The sequence below is a fragment of the Notechis scutatus genome, chromosome 1 (genome assembly GCF_049901735.1).
Source record: "Notechis scutatus isolate UNSWTSFEM ecotype Mainland chromosome 1, rNotScu1.2, whole genome shotgun sequence".
Taxonomy (NCBI): Eukaryota; Metazoa; Chordata; class Lepidosauria; order Squamata; family Elapidae; genus Notechis; species Notechis scutatus.
The window spans coordinates 98,006,585-98,024,157 of record NC_142009.1 but is presented as its reverse complement, the minus strand read 5'-3'; the positions used below and the strand labels follow the sequence as shown (position 1 = coordinate 98,024,157).

Below are 17,573 nucleotides of genomic sequence, written 5' to 3'. Positions count from 1 at the left end.
TTGGTTTCCCTCATGATGTAGAGAGTAAAGAAGATGTGCTTGTGGGAGAAGGAGAAGATCCACTACCAAGGTAACAAGAAATAAATGCTATATTGCAGAAGTCCAACTGAGGCAGGAGAAGTCCAAAAATATCTCAGATAGACCCAACACAAATTCACATAAAGATAAAAGAGAGAGAGGAGAAGCATATTCTGGCTTCCAAGATTCTATTATCACAAGTATAGTAGTCATTGATTTATAACACTTCATTTAATGACTGTTTGAAGTTACAACATCACTGAAAAAGTGACTTATGACCATTTTTCACACTTATGACCATTGCAAGATCCCCATGTTCATGTGATCAAAATTCAGGTTCTTATCAACTGACTCATATTTATGACAGCTGCAGTGTCCCAGGGTAATGTGAAACACCTTTTGTGACCTTCTGACAAGCAAAGTCAATGGGGAAACCAGATTCACTTAAAAACTATGTTTCTAACTTAACAACTGCAGTGATTCACTTAACAATTGTGGCAAGAAAGTTCATAAAATGGGGCAAAACTCACTTAGTACATAAATTTTGGGCTCAATTGTGGTCATACGTCGAGGACTACCTGTATAGCCAATCTTAAAGTAGCTTTAGACACACATGATGCCTGCTTCATGGTCTGGTCTACCTTGCAGGGCTAACACATCTTAATTGCTACATTGCAGTTGCTTTCAAAACGAGAGAACAGGATGGTTTGGTGATTACACTGCTGGCCTAGGATCAGGTTCTAGGCCTCCCTTGGCCTGCAAGCTAACTGCATGATTTTAATCCACCCACTTTCTCATGAGTCCTAATCCATATCAGACTGTGTAATATGAGGGCTGGAAACTGTATTATTCATTGACAGCTCTGAGAACTCAATGAATGCAGTGCAAAGCAAGAAGACCTGCTAACCAAGTGGAACAAATATTATGAACTGTTGGAAGAAATATCCACCTGGTTCAATTTCCAAGTGGGGAGAAAGACACTGGAAACATGGAGGCTGATTGGAAAGAAGGTTTAATGGTGAACAGGACCACCAAGCACATGGTCCTGGTGCAGCTGACCACATGGAGTTGAGAGAGAGAAGTATTTATACCCTCTCTTGGGCCTTGCCCTTGAGCTTACTGTTCCTATGCAAGAAATGTATTCTATTGGTTGTTGTCAGACTCCCAGGGGGTGATGCAGGGGTGCTAGCTAACTTTGCAGGCTGGCTGAGTCCCAGGCTTGGTTGAAGCTTGTTGAGTGATGCAGTGAAGGATCTTGTTGTGCCATGTGGTAAGCTCTGCTGCTAGATGGTAGAGGGCTAATCCTATTATGTCCTGAGGGGTCATGTTTTAATCCCATCACCATGGAGCTGAATGTCCTGCTGAGGCTATTAACACAAGATGGGGGCTGCTTTCCAAGAGCATGTTTCTCCTTTAGGGAAATATAATATTCTTCCTTTTTTAATATTTCCCAAAATATCTCATTTTTCTAGGAGAGGAGTGAGTGCTAACTTTCTACAGAACTGCCTCTCCAAACGAGTTGACTTGCCCAAAGATCAGATCTATGTCCAGTTACAACCAAGTGCAGACCTTATCATGTTTCCCCCTCCTCTTCTTCCTGTTTATTTTATCAAGCCCAGGAAAGATTATATACAAGGGCTCAGGCTATTTGTGTTGATTGTCTTTTTAGGAGTAAAGAACACTGAAGAATCAGTGTATGAAGAAATATCTCATGCAGCTGAGGGTTTGTGGTCCTAATAATAGAATTATTATTTCAGTGCTTCGTTCCTGGTTTAAACATGATAGGTGGGTTTTTTAAAGTTCATAAATTTCCAAATGGCTAGAGTTCCTGTGGATATTCTTTTTTATTTCTGCAATTTAAGGATATCAAAGTTTAGAATAATAAGAATAGGGAGACTCTTCCTTATGTAATGATCTGTGAAGCATTTGGAAACCATTAGAGGGTCATATCACAGCTTCCAATGTCCAACGTAATAACCTTTATCTTTAATCAAATAAGACCACTTTAGAATTACGGAGAGGCTTATGCTGTGCTGCTTTTGCCTGTGTTGAACTTTAGAGTTGGCCTCTGGTGGTTTCAAAGACTGTGCCAGCATGCTAAACAATAGAACTTTTGCAGAAATGGTTGTTATTTCAAGTGATAACTCTGTAGCTGTGTTTGTGGGACAGTGTTGTGGTATTTGCTTCCCCTATTCCTGAATTTCTGCTGGCCAGTCTCCTTCCCTGCCAACCTTCAATGGGAGGAAGTCTGAAGGAAGGACGCCGGTGTATAAGCAAGTAAGCAGCTCATATAATGTAGATCTTTCAATGTGTCGTGCAATTAAAATGTAACACAGCAAAGCCAATTGTAATGTTGGATCATAAGTACAATCCAATGTAACCCCTGGTGTTGATATAGTAACTCTATAATATTAACTATAAATTAGGAAGTAATGGTGACATTTATGGTTACTATGCTAAAATGCCTTGTTAACGCCATGAAATCAGTTTCTGCATATTAGTACTCTGGAAGTGCTTGTAACATTTTGAGCAGCAAAAAAAAAAGTGGGGGAGAAAGTCCAACAGTACAAATCTCATGATATTACAAATATTTTCTATATAGCAGCAAAGTAATCTTTGAAGTTGAAATGCAGACAGCATGTTTTAAACTCTGTTATTCCCAACTATGGCTCCAATCAATGTTCTATTAGACCTCTCTTAAGCAAGATGAGCTTTATAGAGACAAAAAACAATTTGAATGTTTGGATTTGGTGCCAAGTAACTAAAAAGCAGCGAATTTTTTCTTCCTCTGAAAACCTACAAGGACTTTCTGTACTTTTTATTAGTGCAGTTTGTAAATAAATATTTATCTCCAAGGAGAAATATATCAGTCTAAAATAGCTTTCTGACACTATTCAGTTGTTTACTTTTACAATGTAATTTTTTTTAAAAAACTAGAAAATTCTTACATTTATTATAATTAAAAGAACTCTGTGTGTATCTGTGTCTGTGTAAATAATATTCTAAAGGAAAGAGTTGTTTTGTAGTCAATAGTCATTTTTTAAAAAACATTTACAGAGAAGTTTAACTACAGAGAGGTTTCTGTATTTTATTAAAAAAAAACAATGGGCTGATTTACACAGACACATCCATTGTTCAATACTTACTATCATTACTTGTGTCTTGCAATTCACTGCATGAACTTTTACTATTGAAACTGCATATATAGCAGTTTTTTAATTGGAGTATAAGAACATGACATGTTTTTCTTGCAGTAACTTTTGGTGGGTCACTTCTGGGTGATGTAGCAAGAAAAACACATAAATTTTCAATGGAATGGAAAACCTGCAGGCATAAAAATGATAGTGTTTATAATTCATAACTCTGTAAATGGTAGAAAACTTAATGCATAAATTACTAATAAGAGTAAATTAGCTCAGTTAAATTAATAAAAATAAAGTTGTATTTTGATATAATTTTATATTATTTATTTTTTAATAGCTTGACCTATTTATCTCTCATTTCTAGGATGTACAGAGTTCAAAAACTTTCCAATAAATATATCCTTTGGATTGTTCTTGCAGATGTTAATATCCAGGCTATTAAATTTAGTGCAGATGCAACTAGTTATCAACATCTCAGTGATGATGTGCATAAAAAACCCTGTTGCATGAAAATTATAACTAAGCTTTTTTGACGTTATCTTTTGTAAAATTGATATGTATTAGATTGTTGTGATTGTTTGTGGTTTGACTATGCAATATTGGGCATGAGCTGTTGCTATTTACAAAGACTGAGCTGAAGAATGTGTTAAAGAGGTTGGCTTTAATGGTTTTATCATTACAGTCTTTACCGTTAGGTCCTTTTAGGGATGGGATGGATCTTGAGTCTTTAAGTTTGTTGTTTACAAAATTGTAGAAAGCACGGGTGGAATTTGTACGTAGAAGGTTTTCTTCGTTTCATGTGATTAAGACTTCAGTACTCTCCTGTCCCGAAGTCTTGTTTACCATAAAATACCATAAATTTAGTAACAAGGAGAAGAAACCTAATCACTACAGTTCTTTCTACAGCAATAAAAACATTCAAAGGCATAAAGTACCACCAGATTAAAATACCAGAAGTAGTTCACCAAGTAAACCTGTCACATGAAAATTACCAAAACACGGAAGTTTTTCAAAAATTAGTGGGAGATGTACTGTACCTAAATCTAAATAATTTTTAATGTTTTGCACAAGAATATTGCATAAATGAAAAAAAAAACATTCTTACCTTGTGTTGCTGATATGAATTGATAAATTTTCTCTTTATTTTTTAATTTGTACTTATTGTAATATATTTTTGATAGGCCTCCTACCCCTCCAAAAAAGCCAAAAAAATGATAAAAAGAAAAAGGAATAGAAATTTACAAACTACCGATTACATAAAATGAAATAAAAACTTTGGAAGTAATATTAAAGTAGCAATAAGTCTAAAAATGATGAATTAACACATGAGTTATTTTTTACATTGAGTCACACTCCCACAATTTCATTTTTGGAAAGAATTATGTGTGATTTCCAATAAGTAACTCAAAGTGTCCCGGCAACTGTTACCATATAAAAAGGGCAACTCCATGTACTTTTCAAGGTTATATGGTTAGCAATGTATTTTGCTAATTAGAAGTTTTTCCCCAGCACTTTTTGCAAAATGCTTTTAGTAAATCATGATGTGTTTCTTCACTCTTTCTTGCATACGTTTTTTTTTTTTTAATTAGTATACCTATCATGTACTGGTTAGTCTGTCTCTAGCTTTTTTTTCTGTTGCAATCCCTCTCTCTTGGTGTCTAAAAATCCTGTGATCTCTTTGGGAGGAAATACCCCCCCTTTTTTTAGTTCAATTTTTTTGAAAAAACTTGTCTGTTCAAACTGTCTTTGCCTATCATTTTTGTTTCTTTCGGCTCCCTCCTGGTAGCTGAGCATTCCAAGTTGGTTGTCTTACGACAAAGATTAGCTAAATCACTTCCAGCTATCCTTTGGTAAAATATGGAATTAGGCTTAATAATATGCCTAATGTAATTGGTTGATAAAAATGGAATTACTGGATGTGTTGTTTACCTGTAAATTCAGAGCAGAAACAAACTTCAGAGAAAATGGCAGAAGAGAGAAAGCTGTTTTTTCTTAAAATGTTAAAATGGAAATACTCTGTGTATGTTATTTCCACTCAAACAGAGGCAGTGGAGCAGTTGAATTAGGTGTTTATGTTATACATGTACCTTTGTTTATTTAAAAGCTAATATTGGTCTCTGAGATAAAGTATTTCACCAGAATAATTGATTTTGTTTACTGATTTTATTTTAATTTATAAAGGATTTCAAGGACACAGCTAGTTAAACCCTCTTGAGGGCCTTGTTCCTTACCAAGCGGTTGTTTGAATATAGCAAAATGATGCAAAGCATTTATATGCATGCCATTTAAAATGGTACACTGTGTGCATATTTTGTCAGGTATGGAATAAAGCACATAAATAATCATATTGAAGAGCTTCTCTTTATTCCTTTGAGATTAACGTGATTATTCCTCAAGAGCATCAAAATCCCTGATCAATTGCTCACTTAGTTTATTCATGTAAACAATTAAAATAAAACAGTGGACTTTAGATATATATTGGAAGTCCAAATCAGTTCAAATAAAAAATGTTTTCCTGCTTGTTGATGACATTTTTATAACTGTTACAAGATACGCATTGTAATTACCACAGTATATCTTAGGTAGGACATATACTGATAAAGATCGTTAAGGATAAAATATCATTTTTTATTTAAAATTTTCTTTGTTCTCTATGTCTAAATCTTAAAATCAGCTTGAAAAATATATATAAACTTAAACCTGTTATGTGTTACTAGTGGTTTCCCATTTTTATTTACAATAACAATGGGCAACACAGAAATCATGTGTATTCTTTGGCTAATGATAATGGGTACCCAATGCTTTCAAGCAAATGTTTTGCTTTCCCTTGCTTTTAGTACCACTTTTCAAAATAAATGAAAAGGATAGGAGCAAATAGAATTAATGAATTGATTTATGGTAGGTGTGTGCAAATAAGTTCAGAAATAGTTTCCAAATCTGCAGTGAAAATTTCTTAAGAAATTTGAATAAATGTATGAGGAATGCTTGTGGTAATATTAGAGGTATTGAAGTTGTGAAAGTATTTTATACTTTTGTGTGTGCAAATGCTGTGGTTTAGTTAAGCTGGGACCTTGAGTTATTTGAAATAAATGTTATGTAGATTGTATGATGCAATGGGAATATGGATGTGAAAACTGATATGTGTTAAAAGGTAAATTAGACTGAATGACTGGTCTATGATGCCATTAGTGTAGTGACTTGACTCTGAAATTGGATTAATCATATTACATAGTTTGTAGAAAACATTGAAAAAAAATCCTTGAAATTTCACAGAAACGGCTGTGAAAGTCTGACTCACAGACAAACACAATACACAAGCCTGATAATGACGTGGGAAAATACCCGAACAAAGCTGAATACCATATAGATAGATAGATAGATAGATAGATAGATAGATAGATAGATAGATAGAGATAGATATAGATATAGATATATAGATATATAGATATATAGATATAGATATAGATATCTCACAACATAAAGAAGTAAGTTTCTATTGTAGGAAAACTTTATAGTACTTTACAGACTAGAATCTGGCATCTCATATGATGTCATTAACTTTTTGGGATGGAAACCATTTGATTAATGTATGAATTGTCTCCTGATGACTGTTTGGGCATATCTATTGCACAATGTATATTTTTCCCGGAAAGATTGTAGAAGAGGGTTACTATAGCCTTCTTCTAATATGGCTTTTTCCCCAGCCTAATCTATAGCCCTGGGATTTTATGATGGTTTCCCATTCAACTATGAACCGGACCTCTTCTAGTTAACTTGTTAGATGACAATCAGGATGCTATCATCTTCTGGGATTTTGTGAAAAATATCTCTCTCTGTAAATGTTTTATCAAAGTAGGAGAGAAGTCTTAGAAATAAACAGATCAATAGATTTTCAATAGATTTTCAGATGGTTTCAATAAGGCAGAATATAATTTATGAGATACATCTGGTTCCCAAAATGTCTTTCAGGACTCTACAAAATGTTCAAGTCCATGCCTTTAAGTATATTATTTATTTATTTGTTGTTAATTTTAATCCTTTTAATGCTTTCATGCTATTATAAGCCCCTCAGAGTTCCTCTGGGTAGTGAAACTAGCGGCATATAAAATAAATTAGTAAATAAATAAATAATAAATCCTAGTTTTGCAGTGCAATCACTTGCATTGCAAACTTGGACCTATCTTAATTTCATATATCTGATACTTGATTCAGATCCTTTCCTTTGCCACACACCCACGTGACGCATTCACATCTGAAAAAAACTGTATCAGACTTGCAAACAAAACCACTCATTCTAGACATGGAAATCTTATTAATGGTAAACGATTAAGTTGTTAATGCTTCACTGCCTTCAACTGCAGCATCTCATTGAATGGGGATTTATATCTTGCTAACACTGCCCATGTGAATATTTTATCTAAAGAGATCTCAGTGGACTGTTGTTCTAAAAAGGTACATTTTTAGTAAGACAAAAAGAGTGAATCGTAGTGAAAAATCTGCTTTTCTTTGTCCTTTTTGCCTCATCAAGCAATACAACAAGTTTCTAATGGTACTGAAGACGGAAAAACTATTTTTCAAAACTCAATTTTTTTCCTCTCTCTTTTCTTTCTCTTTTTTTACTTGAGCTATTCTAATCAAATCACTGTTGTTGTTTAATCCTAGGTCTGTGTGCTGGAGAGACAGATATTTGATTTCCTTGGTTATCAGTGGGCACCAATCCTGGCAAATTTTGTACACATTATTATAGTCATACTTGGCCTATTTGGAACCATCCAGTATAGACCTCGCTACATAACAGGAGTAAGTATCGCTAACTTTGTATGCTTAATAATGTACCTGCTATATGCAATAAGAATTAAGAGATGTTAAGACTGTATAAATTAGGAGGCATTTGTACGTATAATCTCTGTGATCAAGACAGATTAACTTTATGCAGAAAATACAGCAAATTGTTCAGAGATCATTGGTTTTTTTTTTAAAGTATGTTACCAGGATTTACATAATGTCATATGTAAGTACTGGAGTATTTCAATATCTGAAAAGTTAAGCTATTTATGCTTTGTGAATGAAATGGGTGATTTCCATCTCTCTCCTTCTCCCTCCCTCTCTCCCTCCAATCTGATTCTTTCTTGTACTGTTTTCCTAAAAGAACTAAACATAAAATCCACAAAGAACTATGCAATCTTGCAGTAGCTTCTCATAATAAATGTTGAAGGCCAGAATGGGTTAGGTGGCAGAGAGAGAGAAAAATACTTAGATCCAGATCTTAGCTCAATGGAACATTTAAGACAACATGTATAAAACTGTAACTCTGGAACTATTCACGATAGTGGCAAATCTAATTCAGAGCTGAACTCAAATAGGAATCAGAGATGAAGAGATGAAGGATGAAGGTAAAGAAGGATGAAGGTAAAAAGGAATACAATAAAATAGTTTTAAAGAATAATACAAGATATTTGGCCAACAGAGATGACATTTCCATAGATTATAGAGTCAGACTTTATTTATTCTTTTACTGCTCGGCCTGGATGGCTTTTTTCGCTTTTCAACATATGCTGAAAAATGTTATCCACAAGGATCAATCATAACAGCAGGTTAAGTTCATCCACTAGAACTTAGCAATTGCTATTTCGACTCTATCAGCAACTTCAATGATTCAGAATTATATGAATATACTCCTTCATAATAATGTAGCTATTGTTATATACTTCCGATTTTTAAAATGGATAACTGCTACTGAGTGCTCAGAAGGCAAGAGGACTTTATTTATTTATTTTATTAAAGTTATTACAGCTGCCCACTCCAGCATATTCTTAGTGGCTTACAAAATATAATACTAAATTAGTTAAAAAACATATACAGAATATGTGTGTGTGTGTGTGTGTGTGTGTGTGTGTGTTAGGTTTACGCAGGTATTTGTATGCGGATCTTTGGTTATTCGGGTTTTCTCCCATGTAGAATTGGAAGTATCTAGGCGACGTTTCGATGAAGTCTCATTCATCATCTTCAGGCTTGTGTCTTCAGCCTTGTGCTTCTCAGAGTAATGTGAGCTTGCAGCTGCTTCTTCCTTTTAACTGCTAGTGGGAGTGTGACTTGATTGGGTGGGGGCTTGGCTGTGTTCTGGTTGGGTGGGGGTGTGTTCTTATTGGTTGGGGGTTTGGCTGTGTTCTGATTGGCTGGGGGTGTGTTCTATTCAGGTGGAGGCTTGGTTGTGCTCAGGTTAGTCTTAGTTGCTGGGGGATTTGAGCTGGTGAGCTGTGATCCTGCTGTTTGGCTTCGCGTTCGTGGTCGTGCCACATCTTCATGCTGGGCGTCAGTTCGCTTCATGTGTGGGTCGGAGGGGTTTGAAGCGGGTAGTGATGCAGCTGCAGTACGGCTTCTGGTCCGTGGTCGTGTCTCATCTTCTGTGTGGGTGTGAGTCTGCTTTCTACGTGGAAGTGTGGTGGTAGCATCTTGTGTGGCCCTCATGCGTGTGGGTCTGGTGTCATTCTTCATGTTAGGTACTCGTTTGTTCATGAGGGCGGGTTTCCAAATGGCTGGTAGGCAGGAGGTATCATCTCGTTTATTCATGCTGTGTGGGCGTTTTTCTATCTCTATTGCTTCTCTGATTATTCTGTTGTTGAAGTGTTTGGTTTTGGCGATAGTTCTGGTATTTTTAAAGTCAATCTCATGTCCTGAGGCTTTGAGGTGTTGAACCAGGGAAGAGGTCGATTCTTCTTTTTTGATTTAGTTCTTCTGTTCTTGAATGCGTGCACTTATTCTTCTGTTAGTTTGTCCGATGTATGTGGTGGGGCAGGCGGTGCAAGGGATTTCATATACTCCTTGGTTTTCTAACTCGATTTTGTCTTTAGGGTTTCTTAGGATGGTGGATATTTTTCTGTTTGTGCAAAATGCTGTTTTGATGTTGTGTTTTTGGAGGATCTTGCCTATTTTGTCTGTAGTGCCTTTTATATATGGGAGGAGGGCTTTGCTGTTCTCTTGTTCTCTGTCTTGGATTTTGGTTGGGGTTTCTTTTTGGATTAGGTGGGTAATCTTCTTTCTTTGGAATCCATTGGCTGTTAATACGTTAGTGAGAGTGTGTAGTTCGGTTTTTAGGTGTTGTTCGTCGGCTAAGCATTTTGTTCTGGAGATGAGTGTCTCGGCTACGGAATTGATCTGTGCTGGGTGGTGGTGTGAGAGTGTGTGTAGACAGTGGTTTGTATGTGTTTTCTTCTGGTAGATGGTGTGTCCTAGGGAGCCATTGGATTTTTTGTATACTAAGACATCTAGGAAGGGAAGTTGGTTGTTAGCTTCTGTTTCCATGGTGAATTGTATTTTGGGGTGTAGGCTGTTGAGGTGTGTGAGGAAGTTGTTCAGTTTTTCTTTCCCATGTGGCCAGATTATGAAGGTGTCATCTACGTATCTGAGCCAGAGTTTGGGTTTGTGATCATATTTTTCTAGAGCTTGTGTTTCAAAGTGTTCCATGTAGAGGTTTGCGATGACAGGTGAGAGGGGTGACCCCATGGGTGCTCCTTCTATTTGTTTGTATTTTTGTCCGTTGTAGGTGAAGTATGTATTGGATAGGCAGTGGTTGGTCAGATCTAGGATGTGCTGGGGGGGGGGGTTGTATTTGTTTTGGATGGCTGTCAAGGCTTCTTTTATTGGCACTTGGGTGAAGAGGGATATGACATCGAAGCTCACTAGTAGGTCGCTGGGTTGTAAGTTTTGTTTCTTTATGATCTCGATGAACTGGAATGAGTTTTTTACGTGTGAGTTGATGGATTCAGCATAGGGCTGTAGTTGTTTGGCGAGAAATTTGGCTAGGTTTTTTAGAGGTGAGCCTATGGAGCTGACTATTGGTCTAAGTGGGGTTCCTTCTTTGTGTATCTTGGGAAGACCATAAAGCTTAGGGCATCTGGATGATTTCTCTCTGGGTATGATTCTTTGCTGGATTTCTTCGCTGATGGGGGAGGCTTTTATTTTGGATCTGGTGATTTTTTCTAGGTAGGTGGTGGGGTCTGTGTTTAGGGGTTTGTATGTGGGGTCTTGGAGTAGGTTGGTTAACTTGGTTTGGTAGTCAGATGTGTTCATAACCACTGACTACAAAAAAACAGATGGCACACTAGGACACACCATATACCAGAAGAAAACACACACCAACCGCTACTTCAACGCCCAATCCCACCACTACCAAGCACAGATAAACTCCGTGGCCAAAACACTAATTGCCAGAACCAAACGCCTGACAGACAAGACACACATAAAGACTGAACTATGCACCCTGACTAAAGTACTGACAGCCAACGGCTTCCACAAAAACACACTGAGACATAATGGAGACCTAGAAGATGAACAGACCTATGGAACAGCTGTCCTGCCCTACATAAGAGGTACCCCGGCCCCGGCGAGGGAAAGCAGCGGGCGCTCCCCGGGCGCGCGGCGGGGGGTCTCTTTTGGCCGGCCCCGATTTTTTTTTCAGAGCGGAATATCATGCCTGAAGATGCTACATAGGCATCACATCAAGACTGCCTTCAAAACAGACAGAAAAATATCAGCCATCCTTAGAAACCCCAAAGATAAAATTGACCTGGAAAACCAAGGCATATATGAAGTCCCCTGTGCATCATGCCCGGCCACATACATTGGACAGACCAATAGAAGAATAAGCACCCGCCTGGATGAACACAAAAATGCAGTAAAAAAGCTGGAACACACTTCCTCACTAGTCCAACACATGAAAGCCACAGGTCATAGCATCAACTTCAATGGCACCAAAACCCTAGCCACTATAGAAAGCCCCAGCCACAGAATTATCAGAGAAGCCATAGAGATTGAAAAAAGACCTGAAAGCATGAATAGAAGAGATGATTCCACCAGACTGTCAATTATTTGGAAGCCTGCACTCACAAACAAAAAAATCTCCACACCACAAGCCAGGCAAACACCTGGGCACAAACGGATCCCCCCTGATACCTCCAGCTCAAACACACCCCAACCAGGCACCCAGATGAAACCTAGCTTCCTAACAAATGATAGCCGCCCATTTACTCGGAGCCAAGCTGCACTAAAAGCCTCCAATACAGGAACACAATGTTGCCAGCCAATCAAGACACAAAAAAGCCACAAAACAGACAGAAGATATTAGAAACACCAACCAAGCAGAACACAGCAAACTCCAAGACCAATAAACACAGACCAAGTCTCCCAACCAATCAGGATGAAGAAAAAACCATTCTGGCACAGCAGTAGGCTAGCCCCAAATTTAAAACTGAAACAACTGTAAAAGTCTGACTCACAGACGAACACAATACAGAAGCCTGATGATGGCAGATGAGATTCTGCTGAAACGTTGCTACAACTTTAAAAGCACAACTATAATGACGTGGGAAAATACCCGAACAAAGCTGAATACCACATGTATGTATGTATGTATGTATGTATGTATGTATGTGATAATGAAATGTCTGTAAGAAAACTACCAAGCTCAGAGAGCAACTCATTTCAACCCTGAGCTACAAATATTCTCCTTTATTGAAAATAAAGAATGGCAAGGACCTTTCCAAACACATCAACCCTGAACCTAGGACTAAAGCCAGGTTGTAAGAGCTTACTGGAATCCCAGGAAAGAGGGTAGCATCTATATTTCTGGAGAAATGATGTCCCAGAGTGTGGAAGTTGCAACAGAGAAGGCATACTTTCCAAGTCCCCAACCATGGCAACATGTAATAAAAGACCTGGAATGCATCCATTCTGCCCAAACACACACCGGATGGGCAAAGACAATGGGAGAAAGATGGTCCTCACATAACCAGTTCATGAAGGGCTTCAGAAGTTAGAATCAGAACCTTGAATATCTGAAAGCCAACTGGCAGCCAATGCAGCTCTCATAGCAGTAGTGTTAAATGGCCACAGTGAGAAGTGCCCATTACTGCTTGTGCCACTGCATTCTAAACCATCTGTAGTCAAAAAACATAATCAATATCCAACACATATTTTGAGAATGGTTGATATGGTTTGGAATGCTATGGAAGACTCTTTTTTAATATCATGCTTTTTGTGGATATTCCTTTATGCTTAGTCAGTTTTACTAAGGAGTAAAATATATTTCATTACAACAAAACAGTTTGAAGTTTTCATAGAAATAAAATTTCCATTTGGTTCTGTGTATGGCCTCACTAAACTCAGCTAATTTCAATAGTTCCTTCCTCAGGATTTCCTGTCACAGAGGTTTGATTTGAATATTGTCTTAAAAGCCTCTGTTTATAATAAAACTGATACAGAAGAATATCCTATCACACTAAGTATTTTTCCAAGCCAGTTTATTTAACTATACCATGTAGTTTTTACTATCCTAGAAGAATTTCTGTAGCTTTACCACCATCGACATATCTGCCAATACTATCGATTTTTTCCCCACACACATCAATTTGACAAACAAGCCAGGTGTCTATTCCTTTGCTTTATGTCTGCAAGAGTCACGTCCTGTATGCCTCTTATACTTAGCATTCTCTTCGTTGAAGTCCAGCTCTTCCACCAAACTGATTATTTCTTCATAGAATCATTCTTTATTATAGACATTATAAAACATAATTCATGGTTTTCCTCCAAATTATAGTAAAAGGTCTCCTAACATGCATGCAGATTCTTCTTTCCCTTCCTTCTGTTAGAATAAGTCACACAAAACAGGAATCCTGTGTCTGTTAGTTCTTGACATGTTTACAAGCAATCTCTTTCTGTACTAAATATGTAGCTTTTTATACAGGATAAAGCACAGGGCAGTGAACTATCTGGGTGATTCACAGATTACAAGCATTGTCACACAAGGATAAAGAAGTAATTCTCAAGCCTACAAGAGCTTGTTTTTGACATTTTGCCAAATATCCTGATAGGAAGATCCGTGCAGCAAATCTACTCTCCTAATTTCATATAATGATTCTTGGATGTTCTGAGTCTCTCTGTTCATTGCTGGGAATAATATAAATGCCAGCCTGACGCTCTTGTGAATTGAAATTAACACGTCAGAGGAATGAAATAGCAACTTCCATTTCTGATGTATACATGTTAACTAGAATCAATCTACAGAGCATGTTTGTGTATACATTTTGTGAGTGATAAACATCAACATGCTTGGCATGGAGTTGAAGCTGCTTAATGCAATGTCATTCTGTCTCCAGGTAAAAAGGAGCACAAGAAAAAGGAGCACAGACAGAGCCAACTTTTTCTTTTTATATTGATTTTCAAATTACTTATGCTTCATATATGTCTCTGGCACATTTTCATGATAAAGCAATTTGGAAATATTGATTGGAAACCATTCTACTAAAGAACATGAACTGTTTTCCTCCTAATTCTGCAATATATGAACATTTGATTGCAAATTTGCCCTTCCAGTAGGACAGGATCTTCATACTCCCATTATCACCCTTCATATCCAGAGATTTAGAAAACTTTCTATTTTCACAGATGGAAAAGAAGGAGATCTATGGGAATTTCTGTAAATACAAGTAGTATTCATACTGTATAATATTGCATATAGTCCTGTGCTTTAAATAATTTTATAAATTCTTGACTCTACAATAGTTACTTTGAGAGTAGAACTTCAATTTATTTGCAGTCTGGCCCTACAGATCCTAATTCAAAAAAACAGTAAAGCAACAATCCTATCTCTATCTTTCATATTTATTCAAGGTGGAGAAATGGAAACATGTTTTGGTTTGAATGGTTATAAAAACTCAACAGATTCCCTTTTCCCAAACTATGTTAGAACCAGAATAGATTTGCAAAATTCAGAAAATATACAGGCACTAAAAACTATATATTGAAAAAGTATGTACAAAATAAGTATGTTTGAAGAAATGTACATGATAGGAATAATATTAAAGAAAATTAATATTTATGAAAAAAAATATGTACACATTAGAAAGTTCTCTCAATGACTAATATGTTATTAATTTTCAGTCAGATTTACTTTTTTGCAAGGTATTGGGACCGAATTCATGAAATATAGAAATGAGTGGAATGAATTTATGTCTAGGTTGGAGACTGCAAACATGAATGAAGCTGAAAGGGAAAGAATTGCCCATTCTTAGTGCAAGGTCACATATCAGCATTTCTTGACTATTTCTGAAAATATCTCTCTTGATGTATCAAAATCATCTTCTTTTCAAACAGCTGCAAGTTTGGATTCATAAAATCAAAGGCTTTTTGTTAGATAAGTCTAAAAGCTACATTAACTGCAGGTAATGGTTAAATATCTTTTTCTCAAACCACTTAGAAAGAAAAATAACCAAATGAATGCTCAGCTTTCACCTGGAGATTAGCAGTTAAATTAGTCTATCTTTCTACTTATACAATCTAAGATACTGCTTTAATTACTGCTATGCAAATCACTGCTTGAATTTCAGTAGCTAATATGGATTTGTAGGTAAGGACTGTAAATTATCATAATTGGCTTTAAACTACAATCTTAAACTCAAATGATTGGAAGTAAACTTTATTGAGTTTAGTGAGACTTCCAAGTAAACATTTTAGAGATGAGCTCTTTCCCCTCCTCTTTGTATTTTAGCTTTTTATTTCTTTCTTGGATTATTTATAATATATATTCCATATTTTTTCCACAGATTTTTATTTATTCAAATATAAATTTATGTTTTGTTTCATCTTTATGGAGCAGGTAACTGTTAAAAATCCATTCATCCATATATTTTCAACTATACTTCTTCATTATGTTAGCACGGTTTATGATATTCCTGTGGTCCCTAAGACAGGAGATGGAAGAAAGGACACAACCCCCATAAAATGTATTACTTTTTATTTGATTGTTATTTTAGTGGAGGGAAATCATTTTATTTCCTCTGATGCCTCATGGATTCAAACATCCTATTCTTTGTTATGACATATTTATATTTCTTTAAGGTAATTTCCTTTCTGGCATAAACAATATTATGCAAAACACATAAAATGAGTAAGAAATAACACATTAAAAAAATGAACGCATGAAGTAAAATAATATATAAATTTAATTTACAGCAACACCATTTTTCTATGGTTCTCTGTACCTTTCTGTTCTTGCAAATATCCTTCTACCACATCCATAGTTTCAAACATAGTTATATATGAAAAAATAGAGCCTCTAAGGAAAAAGTCTACTTGCTAACTATTTATCTTCCAAGCAGCAGGAAGGAGAAAATAGGGTTTATTCATAAATTTACCTAAATGACTTGCCTATTTGTTGTTGTTGTTGTTACTTGGATAGTTACTAAAAGCTTTAACTCTCCTAACAAAGGCTTCTGTAGCTTGTCTTGATACAGGTGCCTGTAACATGCTTTATTTAAAGAAAAATAGAAGTGGGTGTAAAAATAGAAGAGTTAGAAGATTCATGGGATAACTTGTTTTAAAGTACATTCAAAACTGTATAATAAAACATAGCACCTGGCTGCTGCTTTTGTGCCTTGATGTTATGAAAGATACAAGTGCAAGCTTATCCTTTGCCCAAAATACTGAACAGGAGTAACCTTAAGATATTGACTTCAGGGGTCTTTATCATAGTAGTCTTCTATTACTTGAGGGATTGTCACAAAAAAAGGGGGTCAACCTATTCTCCAAAGCACCAGAGGGCAGGACAAGAAGTAGTGGGTGGAAGATCATTAAAAAGAGATCCAACCTAGAAGTAAGGAGAAATTTCCTGACAGTGAGAATGATTAATCAGTGCAAGTTGTGGTGCTCCATCACTGAAGGTTTTCAAGAAGACACTGAACCCAGGGGTGGGATCCTACTGGTTCAGACCAGTTCTATAGAACCGGTTGTTATGATCCTATGCAGTACGGAGAACTGACAAATCGTGCCCTTGGCTGGCCTGCCCCTCTCTGCCTACGCCTCCCCTCCCAGCCCAGTCAGTCCATATCGTGCAGTGCAATATTGTGCATATGCGCGACATTGCTGACTGTTCTCCCCGCCCAGTCACTCCTTAAGGTATTTTTCCCCTCCTGACGATCATCTGTTCTGATGATCAGCTATGCTGAGATCCCCCTTGCTGTCTTACCGCTTCACCCAGGAAGCTTCCCCAAGGCCCAGGAGGCAAAAGGGGGCATGTGGGGGTTGATGCCCCCTGCGCTTCATTTTTTTGCTTTCCCGGGGCCCCAGAGAAGCTTCCTGGGAGCAAAAACATCCCCTAGGAGGCCCAAAAATGGAGTGTAGGGAGGTGTTGCTCTTTTTTTGCCTCCCTAGGCCCAAGGAAGCCACCTGGGAGCAAACCCCCCCCCCAAGAAGGCTTGCCTGAGGCCCAGGAAGCAAAAAAAAATGGGGAGGTGTGCTGTAAAAAAAAATACGCTACATGGTCACACCCACCTAGCCACACCCACAGAACTGGTTGTTAAAAAATTTGAATCCCACCCCTGACTGAACCACCATTTTGTCTGAAATGGTATAGGGCGT

The 17,573-nt window shown here is 37.0% G+C and overlaps 1 protein-coding gene across 5 annotated transcripts in view; it reads left to right on the top strand.

Annotated features, from left to right (window-relative positions):
• The window catches only part of NKAIN2 (sodium/potassium transporting ATPase interacting 2), a 586,804-nt gene that overhangs the window by 270,103 nt on the left and 299,128 nt on the right, over nucleotides 1–17,573 (top strand). For all 5 annotated transcript variants that reach the window (XM_087972540.1, XM_087972523.1, XM_087972547.1 and 2 more), the window contains exon 2: nucleotides 7,824–7,961. In XM_087972540.1, coding sequence (XP_087828666.1) covers nucleotides 7,824–7,961 — 138 coding nt within the window. The remainder of the gene's footprint in view (nucleotides 1–7,823; nucleotides 7,962–17,573) is intronic.